Source organism: Lithobates pipiens, unplaced genomic scaffold, assembly GCF_037356315.1.
Source record: "Lithobates pipiens isolate NorthernLeopardFrog02 unplaced genomic scaffold, aLitPip1_a1.2 Scaffold_30, whole genome shotgun sequence".
Lineage (NCBI taxonomy): Eukaryota > Metazoa > Chordata > Amphibia > Anura > Ranidae > Lithobates > Lithobates pipiens.
The window spans coordinates 20,536,055-20,552,668 of record NW_027507791.1 but is presented as its reverse complement, the minus strand read 5'-3'; the positions used below and the strand labels follow the sequence as shown (position 1 = coordinate 20,552,668).

General features: G+C 41.9%; 1 protein-coding gene across 1 annotated transcript in view; it reads left to right on the top strand.

Moving 5' to 3' along the window:
- EFCAB11 (EF-hand calcium binding domain 11) overlaps positions 1–13,403 on the top strand; it is a 73,894-nt gene extending 60,491 nt beyond the window's left edge. The window contains exon 6 of the mRNA XM_077463752.1: positions 13,123–13,403. Coding sequence (XP_077319878.1) covers positions 13,123–13,276 — 154 coding nt within the window. The 3' untranslated portion in view covers positions 13,277–13,403. The remainder of the gene's footprint in view (positions 1–13,122) is intronic.
- Positions 13,404–16,614: the final 3,211 nt, after the last annotated feature.

Sequence of the window (16,614 nt, the reverse complement as noted above, 5' to 3'; positions counted from 1 at the left end):
CGAAACGCGTAAGTGCTAGAGCGCCATTACGTCACTACTGGTTTGGATCCGTGGAGCGCAGCAAGCGCCAGATTTCCTTCTTTTTAATGCTTGTAAGTGCAATATTTACTTTTATCCATTAAATGGTTTACGGAATTATGCTATGAAGGCTTTTTATTATCCCGACATGATATCTATGTGACTCAACACGATAAGGAGAGTGAGAAATATGTGAAAAGATCTGTTTACAACTGTGAAAGCACGCTACCCCTTGAGTGGGGATTCTTAGCTGTTGAGTGCCATCACATAAAGGGGAGCACGAGTGATACATGGACACCGCCTGCTTGTGCGGATACTGCAGCACTTTTCTTCACCTTTAGATTTAGGGTCCTTTCACACGGGGCGGATCAGTTCTGATCCGCCCCGTGGATGTCCGTTTGCTCAGCGGGGATCACTCCGCCGATCCCCGCTGAGCAGGGAGATGACAGGTCTGTCTCTGCACACTGCGCAGGGACGGACCTGTCACAGCGCCGCTCTCCCCTATGGGAGATCGGATGACGACGGACCGCAGTGCCCGTCTTCATCCGATCCGATCCACAGACGGATGGAAAAATAGCTTTTTCCTCCGTCACACTTTTTCGGATCGGAGCGGGTCGGATGTCAGCGGACATGTCACCGCTGACATCCGACGCTCCATAGAGCTCTATGGAGCACCCGTTCAGGTCCGCCTGAAAAACTGACAGGCGTGCCTGAACGGGACGTTAGTGTGAAAGGGGCCTTAGAGACTTTTTGATTTTTGATCACGTGTTTTGGCACCAGTGGACTTTATATTATTTACTTTTTATACACATAAAATACTTTTATGAACATAAAATATATGTTTATGAATTTGTTTTTGCACATATGAACACTGAGTTTTTGTTTGTTTATTTTTGTTTATTTTAGTATTTATTCATGAATCATATAGGATGTTTACTTACCATAATTGCTTATTTGCACAGTTTTTGCCCTTGCTGGTATATTCATAGCAATTTTGCATATTTTCATGTTATAGGATATTAATCACCTTTGCTCATCACTTTTTTTTTTACCTCTTTTTTTGTACATTATTTATTCTACCTCATTAGCAGCGCCATACCCACTCCTTTTACTTCACAGTATCCATTCCTTATTTCAGGACAGTGGGTGGGGCTATGCAAATCATTCATTTTTGTAAGAAAGATTTATCCTGCGCTATGGTACCCAAACCTATATAACATATAGCTGTCAGCACCCTAATTATATCTCCAAGGATATAAACCAAATAGAATTATATAATTGTGGGTGTGGCACTACAAAACACCAACCATCCCCAGTTAAAAACGCTGTGTTATGCAAAGACTATGGGAAAATAAACAAAGCATGAATGTGCAAACATGTACTAGGGTACTATAAGACCCCTCCCCCCTACCGCAAGTCCTCCAATATCTTTTTAAACATAACCATTAAATACTGTTATTCCAATCAATACAAAAACAATAAAACACAAACTGCACTATAATGCACCCCCTCATATACATAATCATATTCAATACATAATAAATATACATACAATCCAACTAAGTGCTGAGTGATGACAAAGGTGATGGCTTAAAGTGCTTCTTCTGTAATAAAGTACAATATTAAAGTGTCAGAAACCATGAATCAGACCGTGACAGAAGTACAATTAAATCACACTTTTTTATTAAATAAAAATAAAAAGGTAAATAGAAAAAGCGTAGTCAAAGCATAGCCAGAGTGCAGTAACCGGATCGAGTAGTCAGCCAGGCTAGAGTTCAATAACCAGATCGGGTAATCAGCCAAGCCAGAAGTCAGGGATCCAAGTAGAGCAACAGCAAGCAGGATAAGGAGCCAGAAGGGATGTCAGCAAGCCAGTCTTTAAACAGAACCGCAGGAGATGGTTCCTTGTGATGTGACCAAGGCGAAGGCAGAGGTGAAGTGAGCTGGACAGCTTTAAGTAGGCAGGTCAGACGAGCATCATCAGGAACAGCTGGGTAACTGTGGAGAGAGATGAGAGCTGGCAATTAGCTGACAGCTGAGCAGCCAGCTCAGAGAAGGAAGGGCTAAGCCAGCCCTGACATAAAGTCAGTGTCCGCGTTTCCGTGCTCCCCCTACACACCACACTCACAATATCTCAATGATCCCTTAATAGTTTAGCGGCTCTGATATCGCTCAAAGATCTCTTCACTGGGTCCTCCACTTGTGGGTTTTACTCTTCCTCCACCAGACCGTTGGTTGGGCGCATGGAACAAACCAAAGGGATACTTTAAGTATTATATTACTGCCTTTATCTTATTCAAATAAAATAATTAAAAACACTAACGTAAAAGGATGCTTGTTAATACAAGCTAGAAGCTCATTATTAAAGTGACCGGGGCGATCCTGTGTTCCACGGACTGGAAACAAGCAAACCAGAAGAACGCGTAGCTGATGTGAGGTGCCTCCGCCCAATGTGTTTCGTCATCAGGAGCGGCCCCAACAGCCAGATGCACACCCAGAACTGATGGTGTATAGGGCAAATATAGCTCAAAGCAGCACTTCACCCGGAAAGGGTGAAACAGCGTTCAAATTACACATGTGAGGTATCGCCATGTGCGTTAGAGCAACAGCAACAATTCTAGCCCAAGACCTCCTCTGTAACTCTAAACTGGTAACCTGTAAAAAAAAGTAAACGTCACTGATCGAGATTTTTATGTACCAAAGTTTGGCGCCATACCACAAGTGTGTGCAATTTTAAAGCGTGACACGCAGGGTATTTGCTCGGCGTAACATCATCTTTTACATTATAGAAAAAATTGGGCTAACTTTACTGTTTTTTTTAATTTTTTTATTCATGAAAGTTTTTTTTCCCCCCAAAAAAAGTGTTTGAAAAACTCCTGCGCAGATGCGGTGTGACGTAAAAAGTTGCAATAGTCACTATTTTACTCCCTACAGTCTCTGCTAAAAACATATATAATGTTTGGGGGTTCTGAGTAATTTCTAGCAAAAAAATTATTTAATTGTGGCCCAAAGTTCTACTTTAACATGTTGGCGCCGCGGACCCAAAGACTGGTGAAGAACCAGTGAGGACGGTGCTGGATCCCTGCTTGCTTTGAATTTTTGCAGAACTGACTGAAGCTCCTCTTTAAAGCTAAAGTTTAGGTATGGCAGTTTTTATACAGTTGCATTGGTCTAACTTGGACCTATTTAGGTATGTATGTGGTACACCTGTGAGATCCCTGTGGAAGCTGGAAATCACTGTAGTAGGTGCTGCTGATACAGCAATTATCACTATCTTCCAGGTACTGCGATGAGTGACTACCCTGCTGTATTGTGCATGGCTTTGTCAAAGTGAGCAGGGGATCTTCTCCCTGCAGCCGCTGTCACTTTTTGAAAACAGCGTCGTTGTTTGGGGCTCCACCCATACAGCCATGTCATTCATTCACAGGAATCTGTAAATTAAAAACTACAAGTACCATCTTTCACCATGGCAGACGTACAGTACTTGTAATTTGAATATACTGCTCTAGCTTTTTTAACAGTAATGCCCCGTACACCCAATCAAACTTTCCGATGGAAAATGTTAGATGTAAGCTTGTTGGCTGAAAGTCCAACCGTGTGTATGCTCCATCGAACATTTGTTGGCGGACTTTCCGCCAACAAATGTTGGCTACTAGGTTCTCAAATTTTACACCAACAAAACTTTGTTGTTGGACTTTCCGATCGTGTGTACACAAGTCCATTGCACAAAAGCTCAGAATCAAGTACGAGCTGAAAGAGCTTGGTCTTGTAAAACTAGCATTTGTAATGTTGATATCACATGACTATTGAGCTTCCTTTTTCTTGGCTCACCGTACGTCACTACGTTCATAATTGTTGGCCAACATTTGTGTGACCGTGTGTATGCAAGACAAGCTGGAGCCAACAACCTTCAAACTAAATTCCCTGATTTTGTTGTCGGAGCGTCCGACCGTGTGTACGGGGCATTAGCCAAGTGCTGCAGGAGGGTGAAGGTCAGTTTTAAACTTTTGTTTCAGGATCGTTTTTTTTTTTTTAAATAATTCATAGAGTCGAATCAACATTCCCTTTTGCCTACAGTGATGAGAAAATGTAACCAGTTAACAACCGGCCCATAGCCGAATTCTACAGGGCAGTTGCTTAACTCTGGGAGGGCGTACAGTGACGTCCTCCCAGAATTCCGCTCTCGCGCGCCCCCTGGGGCACGCACTCGAGAACATCTGTGACCGCCGGCCGTGTCCGCCGGCCGTTTACCACGTGATCGCTCCGTCAAATGACGGAGTGATCACTTGTCAACAAACCGTCATCGTGTCATGATGCCGGTTCCTCACTCCCTTCTCTCTACTGATTAGTACAGTGTGAGAAGGGAGAGATCGGTGGCAGCAGTGCTGTGGGCTAGATCTGTAGTGCCCACAGCGCTGCTCACTGACAATTAACCCTGCAACGCCCTGCCAATACTCTGCAATAACCTGTCAATACTCTGCAATGCCCTGCCAATACCCAGCAATACCCTCCCAATACTCTGCAATACCCAGCAATATCCTGCCAATACTCTGCAATGCCCTGCCAATACTCTGCAATACCCTGCCAATACTCTGCAATATCCTGCCAATACTCTGCCATAAACTGCCATACCCAGCAATACCCAGCCATACTCTGCCATACCCTGCAATACCCAGCCATACCCTGCAATACCCAGCCATACTCGGTGATACCCTGCAATACCCAGCCATACTCTGTGATACCCTGCAATACCCAGCCATACTCGGTGATACCCTGCAATACCCAGCCATACTCGGTGATACCCTGCAATACCCAGCCATACTCTGTGATACCCTGCAATACTCGGTGATACCCAGCCATGCTCAGCCATACTCAGCCATACCCAGCCATTCTGGGCAAGGCTCTGAAAGTCTCACACATGTGGTATCGTCGTGCTCAAGAGGAGTAGGAGAATCTATTTTGGGTTGTCATTTTTTGTATGTACATGCTATGTGTTAGAAATATTGTATAAATGGACAACTTTGTGTTAAAAAAAAAGCATTTTAACCACTTCCCGCCTGCTAGCCATCATATGACATCCTTGACTTTGTGCCGGGATATCTGAATGATGCCTGCAGCTATAGGCATCATTCAGATATCAGCTTTTTCAGCTGGCGATTCCCTACACCATAAGTATGATCATAGCGGGTGTTCCGCTGCTTGATCGTTCTTACGGGAGGCGAGAGTGGACCCCCCCACCCACCGCCCTCCGGTGCTTCTACTGACTCAGAGCTACGATCAAAGCCAGAAACGTTTTTTTTTATTTTTTCATTTCAGGCTTCCCAGTCTAGAGGCGAGATGTGGGGTCTTATTGACCCCATATCTCACTGTAAAGACGACCTGTCATGCCATATTCCCATTACAAGGGATGTTTACATTCCTTATAATAGAAATAAAAGTGATCAAAAAATTTATTTTTGGGGAAATAGTGTCAAACTAAAATAAATAAAGTAAAATGAACAATTAAAAAATATTTTTTTTGAAGCGGCCCTGTCCCCATCTGCTTGCATGCAGAAGCAAACGCATATGTAAGTCCCGCCCACATAGGAAAACGGTGTTCAAACCATACACATGAGGTCTGTAACTCAAAACATGTAACCGGTAAAACATTTTAAAGCGTCGCCTATGAGGATTTTTAAGTAGCGAAGTTTGGCACAATTCCACGAGTGTGTGCAATTTTTAAGGGTGACATGTTAGCTATCTATTTACTCACCATAACTTTATCTTTCATATTATGCAAAAACATTGGGCTAAAATTACTGTTTTTTTTTTTTTTTTAAAGCACAAAACCTTTTTTTTCCCAAAAAAAATGCATTAAAAAAATTGCTGCGGCAATTCCTTGCGAGATAAATAGTTGCAACGACCACCATTGTATTCTCTAGGGTCTTTGCTAAAAAAACATATATAATGTTTTGGGGTTCTATGTAATTTTCTAGCAAATAAATGATGATTTTTACATGTAGGAGAGAAATGTCAGAATTGGCCTGGGTGCTCCAGAACTCCTGATGGTGCTCCCTGCATGTTGGGCCTCTGTATGTGGCCACGCTGTGTAAAAGTCTCACACGTGGTATCGCCATACTCGGGAGTAATAGCAGAATGTGTTTTGGGGTGTAATGTGTGGTATGCATATGCTGTGTGTGAGAAATAACCTGATAATATGACAATTTTGTGGAAAAAAAATCTTGATTATGCAAAGAATTGTGATAAAAAATGAAAACTTCAAAAAAACTTACCATGCCTCTTACTAAATACCTTGGAATGTCTTCTTTCCAAAAAGGGGTCATTTGGGGGGTATTTGTACTTTTCTGGCATGTTAGGGTCTCAGGTGTGATAAATTTTCAGATATTGGCACCATAGCTTGTGGACTCTAACTTTCACACAGACCAAATAATATACACCGATTTGTACTTATTTCTACCAAAGATATGTAGTAGTATCAATTTTGGCCAAATTTTATGAAGAAAAATTACTAATTTGCTAAATTTTATAACAGAAACGAAGAAAATTTCATTTTTTTATAGCACAAAAAAAAAACAAAAAAAAACAGCGGTGATTAACCACTTCAGTTCCGGACCAATAAACACCTTAAGGACCAGAGGTCTTTTTGCAATTTCGCACTGCGCTGCTTTAACTGGTAATTGCGCGGTCATGCAATATTGCACCCAAACGAAATTTGCGTCCTTTTCTTCCCACAAATAGAGCTTTCTTTTGATGGTATTTGATTGCCTCTGCGATTTTTTTTTTTTGCGATATAAATGAAAAAAGAGCGAAAATTTTGAAAAAAAAAGATATTTTCTTCTTTTTGTTATAAGAAAAATCGAATAAACTAAATTTTAGTCATACATTGAGGGCAAAATTTATTCAGCCACATGTCTTTAGTAAAAAAAATGTCAATAAGCGTATATTTTTTGGTTTGCGCAAAAGTTATAGCGTCTACAAACTAGAGTACATTTTCTGGAATTTACACAGCTTTTAATTTATGACTGCCGATCTCATTTCTTGAGGTGCTAAAATGGCAGGGCAGTACAAATCCCCCCCAAATGACCCCATTTTGGAAAGTAGACACCCCAAGGAAATTGCTGATGGGTATGTTGAGCCCATTGAATATTTATTTTTTTTGTCCTAAGGGATTGAATAATGACAAAAAAAAAAAAAAAAAATTTTTTTTACAAAAAGTTGTCACTAAATGATATATTGCTCACACATGCCATGGTTATATGTGAAATGACACCCCAAAATACATTCTGCTGCTTCTCCCGAGTACGGGGATACCACATGTGTGGGACTTTTTGGGAGTCTAGTCGCGCACGGCACCCCGAAAACCAATCACCACCTTCAGGATTTCTAAGGGTGCAAATTTTTGATTTAACTCCTCACTACCTATCACAGTTTCGAAGGCCATAAAATGCCAAAATAGCACAAAACCCCCCCAAATGACCCCATTTTGGAAAGTAGACACCCCAAGCTATTTACTGAGAGGCATGTTGAGTCCATGGAATATTTTATATTTTGCCAAAAGTTGCGGGAATATTACAAACTTTTTTTTTTTTGCACAAAGTTGTCACTAAATGATATATTGCTCACACATGCTATGGGCAGAAGTCAAATTACACCCCAAAATAAATTCTGCTGCTTCTCCCGAGTACGGGGATACCACATGTGGGGGACTTTTTGGGAGCCTAGTTAACTAGCTACCTAGCGACACTAGCGACACTGATGCAGCGTTCAGAAAAATTATCGCTTAGTGACACTGGCAAAAGGGGGTGAAAGGGTTAACTAGCGGAAATCAGGGGGTTAAAACCATTATTGGGTAGTATATCGGGGTACCTAGCGCTATAAAAACCTGGCGGTGAACCTAAAAAAATAACTAGCTACCTAGCGACTGTAGCGACACTAATGCAGCGATCAGAAAAACGATCGCTTAGTGACACTGGCAAAAGGAGGTTAAAGGGTTAACTAGCGGCAATCAGGGGGTTAAAAACATTATTGGGTAGTATATCGGGGTACCTAGCGATATAAAAACCTGGCGGTGAACCTAAAAAAATAACTAGCTACCTAGCGACACATGCAGCGATCAGAAAAATTATCGCTTAGTGACACTGGCAAAAGGGGGTGAAAGGGTTAACTAGCGGCAATCAGGGGGTTAAAAACATTATTGGGTAGTATATCGGGGTACCTAGCGCTATAAAAACCTGGCGGTGAACCTAAAAAAATAACTAGCTACCTAGCGACTGTAGCGACACTAATGCAGCGATCAGAAAAACGATCGCTTAGTGACACTGGCAAAAGGGGGTGAAAGGGTTAACTAGCGGCAATCAGGGGGTTAAAAACATTATTGGGTAGTATATCGGGGTACCTAGCGATATAAAAACCTGGCGGTGAACCTAAAAAAATAACTAGCTACCTAGCGACACTAGCGACACATGCAGCGATCAGAAAAATGATCGCTTAGTGACACTGGCAAAAGGGGGTGAAAGGGTTAACTCTAGGGGCAATCAGGGGGTTAAATCTTTATTGGGGGGTGATAGGGGGCTACCCTGGACCTAACACTAACTGTCCTGACAGTTTTTACTGTCACAACTGACACTGAATGCATTGATCAGTAAAGAAATGATCAATGCAATCAGTGACACTGTGACTGGGGGGGGAGGGGGGCGGGGGGGGGATCGGGGGGCGATCGGGGGGGGATCGGGGGGGGTTTGTGTGCCTGTGTGTACCTACATGTCAGTGTAGTGTTCGTGCACACTTACTTTTACTCTTCTCCTCGTAGTCCGGTCAAAAAGACCGCCCCGAGGAGAATGACATCACTTCCTCCTTCCTGTGTAAACAATACACAGGGGAGGAAGCTTCTCATTGGCCAGGAGCGATCCAGAGGGGGTGGCCGAAAACGAACGGCCATCCCCTCATCACGGATCGCTGCTGGACCGAATCGGACCGCCGTAACCAGCGGGAGGGGGTCCGATGGGACCCCCCACCCGCTGGAAGGCAATCACGTAGATGTACGTGATTCTGCCTGCCTGTGCCATTGTGCTGACGTACATTGGCAATACGGCGGTCCTGAAGTGGTTAAATACCCCTAAAAGAAAGCTCTATTTGTGTGAAAAAAAAGGACAAAAAGGTCATATGGGTACAGTGTTGCATGACTGAGTAATTGTCATTCAAAATGTGAGAGCACCGAAAGCTAAAAATTGGTCTGGTTATTAGGCGGGTTTAAGTGCCCAGTGGTCCAGTGGTTAAAGAAGCAAAATGGAAAATGTATCTCCAAGAAATTTCTAACAGTGAATGTGGTTTTCATTTGGGAACGTCCATTCATTCCAAAATCAGATGTTAAAAGCAAACAAAATGACAAACTACCTTCCAAACGACATTCATCATATCATCGATGTACTGATGAGAATTTTCATACAAATGTTCATAAATCTACTAGAGTACAGCCAGCTTTAAGCAATCAAAAAGCTCTCCAACCCAAATTAGTATGTAGCACATTAAAGCCTTCCTAGAACAGAAGGTAATTCATGTGTCTTATTTCATCACATATCCCAAAAATAAGAGGATTACTCCTGAAATGAGGAATAAGCCTCTTATTTTTGGGATATGCGTTGGAATGAGACATGTGAGTACCTTCTGTTCTAAGACTTTACTGCGCTAACCACTGGTGTGGTTGGAGGGCCTATTGATTACTTTAGCCCCTTCTCCCCATAACCTGTATAGTTATACTGGGGTCAGTTAAATAAGAGATAAAAAAAAAAAAACATAATTTTTTTCCTTAAAATTACTCATTCAATATTTATCTCAGTAATAGCAAAATCACAAAAAAAAATTAGTTCATTTTTTAATTTTGCGGTATTTGGCACATTTTTTATAGCTTATTGTATCGCAGACTGAACCTCAAGGTACTGAAACCTTTAGCCTTATCACTAATCCCCTAAATGTGACAGCTCCCGCTCAGGGCTAAGGATTGTCAGTGAGCCGCTACCCTTCGTGTCCGGTGAGAGAACCCTCCCCAAAAATTAAGAAAGAAAAAAAGTGGACCAAAACCCAAAATCCAGACCCTTTTCAAAACATGCAGCCTGGTAGGCCTGGAAAAGGGGGGATGAACATGCAACTCCTCCTTCCTCAACAATACCAAGCCACATGCCCTCAACAAGGGGGAACTTCCCCTGGCAAAGAACCTTATCCCCAGGTTGATGAGTACAAGGGCCTCTACTACACAACCCTGGCCTGATGTTTATAGAGTTCTGCAAAACCCTTTATACCGGCCTTACCCCTATGTGAATGAGTAAGGGGTAAACAGTAGCCCTACTCATTCACAATAAAATGTAAACACCCTTTGTGTCTGTTAAGAATTTTATGAGGGAGCCCCCAAGCAGAAATTTTAAAAAAAAGGGTGAAGTCCCCTTCAAATTCCATGAGACCCTTTTCAAAACATGCAGCCCAGTAGGCCTGGAAAAGGGGGGATGAACATGCAGCCCCTCCTTCCTGAACCATACCAGGCCACATGCCCTCAACAAGGAGGGACCCCACCTAGCAAAGCACCTTGTCCTTGTGTTGATGAGGACAAGGGCCTCTTCCCCACAACCCTGGCCCCATGTTTGTAGGGGTCTACAAACTCCCTTGAACAATAATGGGACCCCCAGAAACTGTCCCCACACCTATGTGAATGAATATGGGGTACATAGTACCCCTACTTATTCCCAAAAAAAGTTTAACACCCTTCGTGTCTGGTAAGAATTTTGAGGGAACCCCAAGAAAAAATCAAGACAAAAGGTTGGGGTCCTCCCCAAAACCCTCCCCCCAATATCGATATTAGACCCTTTTCAAAACATGCAGCCTAGTAGGCCAAAAAAGGGGGGGTGAGCATGCTGCCCCTCCTTTCTAAAAAATACCAGGCTGCATGCCCTCAACAAGGGGGACCCCCCCTATAAAGCACCTTGTCCCCATATTGATGAGGACAAGGACCTTTTTCCCACAACCCTGGTCCAGTGTTGGTGGGGGGCCTGCAAAGTCTTTTGAAGAATAATGGGACCCCAGATACTGGCACTACATGAACATAGTACCCTGACTCATTAACCACTTCCGGACCACCCACCGTTGTTATATGTCAGTACTTTGAAGAGGAATATTGTTGTTATGGCAGCAGCTAGCTGCCATAAGCCCAGTATCCTCTTCTTCAGTGGGCGGTCCGCTTCAAGATAAAAGTGGTCTCTGGGGAGGATTCGGCGCGAGATGACTTTCATCGGCAGCGGGAGAGGGGGCCTCCCACCACGCTCCGGTGCCCTCCACCACTTACCGGAGCTGTCGGTAGCGGCGGAGGCGATTGGATCACTTCCCGAGGAGAAGATGGCTCCACCCCTCCCCATATCATTACAGGGCGGAAGCAACGTTTTAACGTCGTTTCCGCCCACAGCTCTTAAAGGGCCATTTTTTTTTGTATTTTTTTTAAATTACAACATTTTTTTTTTTATTATTGCATTTTAGTGTAAATATGAGATCTGTGGTCTTTTTGACCCCAGATCTAATTTTTAAGAGGTCATGTCATGCTTTTTTTTCTATTACGGGATTTTTACATTCCTTGTAATAGGAATAAAAGTGACACAATTTTTTTTAAAAAGAACAGTGTAAAAATAAAAGGTAAAATAAATGAGAGAAAAAAAATGTAAACACCAAATCTCAGAAAGAGGCTCGGTCCTTAAGTGGAAAAAACTATAAACCGTAAAAAAAAAAGAACAGTTTTTAATAAATTCTTTATTAAAAAAAAAATAATATTTCCTAAAAAAGTCCCACAGTGCACATCCACCATCAATCACTGCATGCAACGATGCAGATCCACGTCAATCACGATAAATGGCTCCTGTCAACACATCTGATGCCGTTGCTTTCCTCACACTGAATGACATCTCCAGGTCCCCACCACTAAAATAATCGAAGGAACGGGGTCTTCCAGGTGACATCACTGACTAAATATTGTGATGGAATATCGCCTTTTTTGCAATATTTACTGCAAATGCGGTATTTAACTGCAGTAAATTGACGGTTTAAATATCACATATAATAAACGTTTGTGAATTGACCCCATAGTTCCTCTAGTTAAATATTACATATATACTTCAAAATGTCTTCATGCAAGAAAATACATTGCTTTTTTTCCTTTAATCCCCATTCCTTACCTGCATCCTATAAAAGCCCCCTTTTTAATGTGAATCAGCTAATGGAAAATTATTTAGAGAGCAATGGAGAAAAATAATCAGAATCATAAATCAGCCATGACATTTATAAAGAAAGTAGCGGCAGCGCGGCATATCTGAGAACGCTACGCGCAGATCATAATTCCTGAATATACAATGACAGGTCACCTTCTAATCAATTTATCTTTCTCTTAGAGGGCAAATAAACCTCAATTCAAGACGGTGTCTAAAAAGAGCCATGAATACCATTTACAGGAATCACAGAGAATCCCCCTAGTCGCCCTGTATCATGCCACGTGTTCTTCTCATATATGGCCAGCTTGCATGAAGATCTGCCATAATCTGTTTTTCTTGCACCAACATGGCAGCATACTACCACATGTATGCTGGCCTGAATTGGTACTAGGAAAGGAAAATTATGGGAAGTATCTGGTAAAATTTTCTGTTTTCTTGGTGCAAACATGACAGCATAGAGTGCATGTGACAGTATGCTGCCATGGACTGGTGCCAGGAAAGGAAAATGATGGTAAGTTTTGCATTTTCTTGGCACCAACATGGCAGCATACATGAGGTAGTATGCTGCTATGGATTGGCATAAGGAAGGGAAAATTAAGGTAAGTATTTAATACAATTTTCCTGGCACCAACATACCCCAACCTATGTGCTGGTCTCCTACTGTTTCGGTGCCTGGTCCTGTGGTCTGCCTCTCCCTTTGGAGGGGTGGTGGTTCAGCTGCTGTGTCTTACCAGTATAGGTGAGCATTGAAATCCTCTTTAGCACCATTCGTGTGAAGTTCATATACTTTGTGTATATGCATGACAAAAATTGTACATCCTTTTATAAATATCGTATTCTAATTGAAGTTTATTCCTTTAACTAGAAATACAGAAGCTCCTGAAGAAGCGATAACTACAGACACAAAACATGTTGAGCAAATTTTAACTTACCAAGGACCTTTGAAAACCCAACAGTCAATGCCGTATGTCAGTGTGGGCTTTTTTGATACAAACAGTATAGCTCCACAGGAAGTATAAAAGTGGTATTCTTCATAGGTCAATCAGTGGGTCCTTTTCCATGTATAATCTATGTGTTTTATTATAAATGTGTACTATATACGTCTGAAATTTATGTGAACTATTAAAATTTTTTGCTATTTTTCCATACGCGTCGTTAAAGTAAATTTTTCCTTACTATCTAATCTTCAATTTGGGGTGTTTGATAACCACCCCAGGGCATAGCAATACATTTTTTCCCTGGCACGAACATGTCAGCATACATGTGATAGTATGCTGCCATAGACTGAAGCCAGCAAAAGAAAATTATGGTAAGGATTTAATACAATTTACAAAGAACAACAGTATGGAGGGCACTTTTTAGGCACCAATAACCATCAATGGTTATATAAAAGTTACAAAATGTATTTACTGAAAGATGATTTAAAATCTTGCAACAGTAGCAGTACATTGATATAAAAAGAAAAAAGAGACCTATTGTTACTCAAACTCTGGAAGAAGGGCTGGAATGCCCAATGGTTAACCCTACGCGTTTCAACTCGTAGAGTCTTCTTCAGAAGATAATGGTAGACAGAAGTAATATTGTAGTCTATAAAAGAAATTCGTTCATATACAAGAGACAACAAATGTTCAGAATTTTTCCATTTCAACTTACAAAAAATCAACATCATGGCTGTGTGAACTGATGCTCAACCTTCTGTTGATTTTTTGTAAGTTGAAATGGAAAAATTCTGAACATTTGTTGTCTCTTGTATATGAACGAATTTCTTTTATAGACTACAATATTACTTCTGTCTACCATTATCTCCTGAAGAAGACTCTACGAGTTGAAATGCGTAGGGGTTACCATTGGGCCTTCCAGCCCTTCTGCCAGAATTTGAGTAACAATAGGTCTCTTTTTTTCTTTTTATATCAATGTACTGCTACTGTTGCAAGATTTTAAATCATCTTTCAGTAAATACATTTTGTAACTTTTATATACCCGTTGATGGTTATTGGTGCCTAAAAAGTGCCCTCCATACTGTTGTTCTTTGTAAATTGTATTAAATCCTTACCATAATTTTCTTTTGCTGGCTTCAGTCCATGAGAACCACGTGCCAAAACGTCCATGAATATCTCAAGGGAAGATAGTCCTAGTAAATGAAGATTCTTAGAAAAAATGGTATAGGTAAGACAGAAATGGCAATGTACTGGTCACTTCAATGCATACCAAGGCACCACTGGTACTCAATTATTCAAAAAGCAAAGGGCTAGAATATGGAGTGCCAAAAGATATAGGAGCAGATTTATTGTATACCCAAAACGATTTGAATATCTAAAAAGATTAATATTAAGGTTAGGCACATGTGTAGCTAAAAAAAAACAAAAAAACCTTAATTTGTATATATGGATATAAGAGCCTTTATAATGTTACCTGGAAGGTATCCAAGGAAAGAAAATGTATGAAGTGGGAAAAAGAAAACTCAATCCACAATGCACAGGCCGCCACTGTTGCTGACAGTTCCTTGGCATTCCTGTTTGCACCTTCCAGCATACTAAGAGTTAAATGTGGAATGTGCAAAGGGGAAGCCCAGGGAACTGTCAGCACGGAGCGTGAGGTGTAAGTAGAGTACAAACCCATTTGTACTCTACTTACTGTTGTTAAAATTACTGTGTTTTAAGAAATGCTGTGTTACAATGAATGAAGTGCCCCGCTGTATGTGCTTTTAAAAAAAATATGGAACTTCATACCGAATTTCACAGTGCAATACACCCCGCTCATTTGACTGCCCTGCCTGACCCGCCTCTCTCTCTTCTCTCTCCTCTTACGCCTCACGTCTCTCCTGATGTCAGCGAGGAATTCTCAGCCCTGCCCGCTGACTGTAGCTATCAGATCAGAAGTGAGGCGGGGGAGACATGGGACGAGAGAGGAGAGAGGCGTGCCGGGCAGGGCAGTCACATGAGCGTCATGTATTGTACTGTGAAATTCGGTATGAAGTTCCATATTTTTTTTAAAAGCACATACAGCAGGGCACTTCATTCATTGTAACACGGCATTTATTAAAACACAGTAATTTTAACAATATGCTCTCCCGGGAGGGGCGGGGCACCTCGGGAGGACGTCACCCAGCAATTGATTTTCCGGTCGTATGCATCGATGCTGCATCGGGGACAACCGAATCGTGATGCAGCGATTCATTTCAGCACCCCTAGTACGCGCCCCATAAGACACATAGAGCCGTGGCTTGGCCCTGCCCCTTACTCCTCATTGTCTCACTGGCTGTGATTGACAGCAATTGGAGCCACTTGCTCTTGCTGCTGTCTCAGCCGATGAGGAGAGGGAGTTCCAGGGCAGCCAAGACTCTCTTGCACATCGCTGGATCGAGAGGGAGTTCAGGTGAGTAATGGGGGGGGGTGGCAACACACAGCTTTTTGCATGCATGGTGGTAAAAAAAAAAAAAAACATTCAGCCTTTACAACCACTTTAAATCAAAAACTGCTATTATTTTAGACCCAGTGATGTCATCTGGTGGGAGAGGCTGGCATGGTGCTGTACTGTGATCTTGTGAGGAGTTATGCAAATATTAAAATGCCTTCATGCAATAAATAATGAAGTAGACCTGTTCTGTTTTTTTTTTTTCCAGTTCCCATGTAGTCTTTATGGTTACGACACATCTGTCTGATTATTTTGCTGAAAAATCACTGTAGGCAATAGATATTTTTATGCTGTTACCAGCAGTGAGATATACTTCACCAGGATTGTAAATTGTATCAGACTGGTGGAATCTGATCGGATTATGTGATTTAGAGACTTTGCTTCAATTTCTGGGAGAAATATACATTTCCACACTGACAATAAGGCTGTAAGAGAATTCCCCGTGTGACTCACTTTGTGTCACATCCTATGTGTCCGATATTAAGGGACTGACCCCGGGGACTGAAGTTCCTGCGATCTAGAAAATAAATAAAAATAGATAAATGTCTGTATCAGACCTCTCCAGAAATATTTCTCCAACTTATTCTGCCTAAAACCCAACAGACTGAGAGCAGGGGGACCTTAACAGTGTAACATAGGAGATGGTGTCTCTGCAGCTGGGGAACTACAAATCCCAGTCCACCTAAACTGAGAGGCGGACCATTTTGGGACTGCCAGTACAACACTACTTTACTCTGCTCCTTCCTCTACTCTGCTGGAGGACTCTGCTCCTTCCTCTATCTAACTCTCCTCTCCTGAAATACTCTGCTCTGCTGGGGGACTCTGCTCGTTCCTCTATAACTTTTCTCTCCTGAAATACTCTGCTCTGCTGGGGGAATCTGCTCCTTCCTCTATCCAGTTCTCCTCTCCTGAAATGCTCTGCTCTGCTGGAGGACTCTGCTCC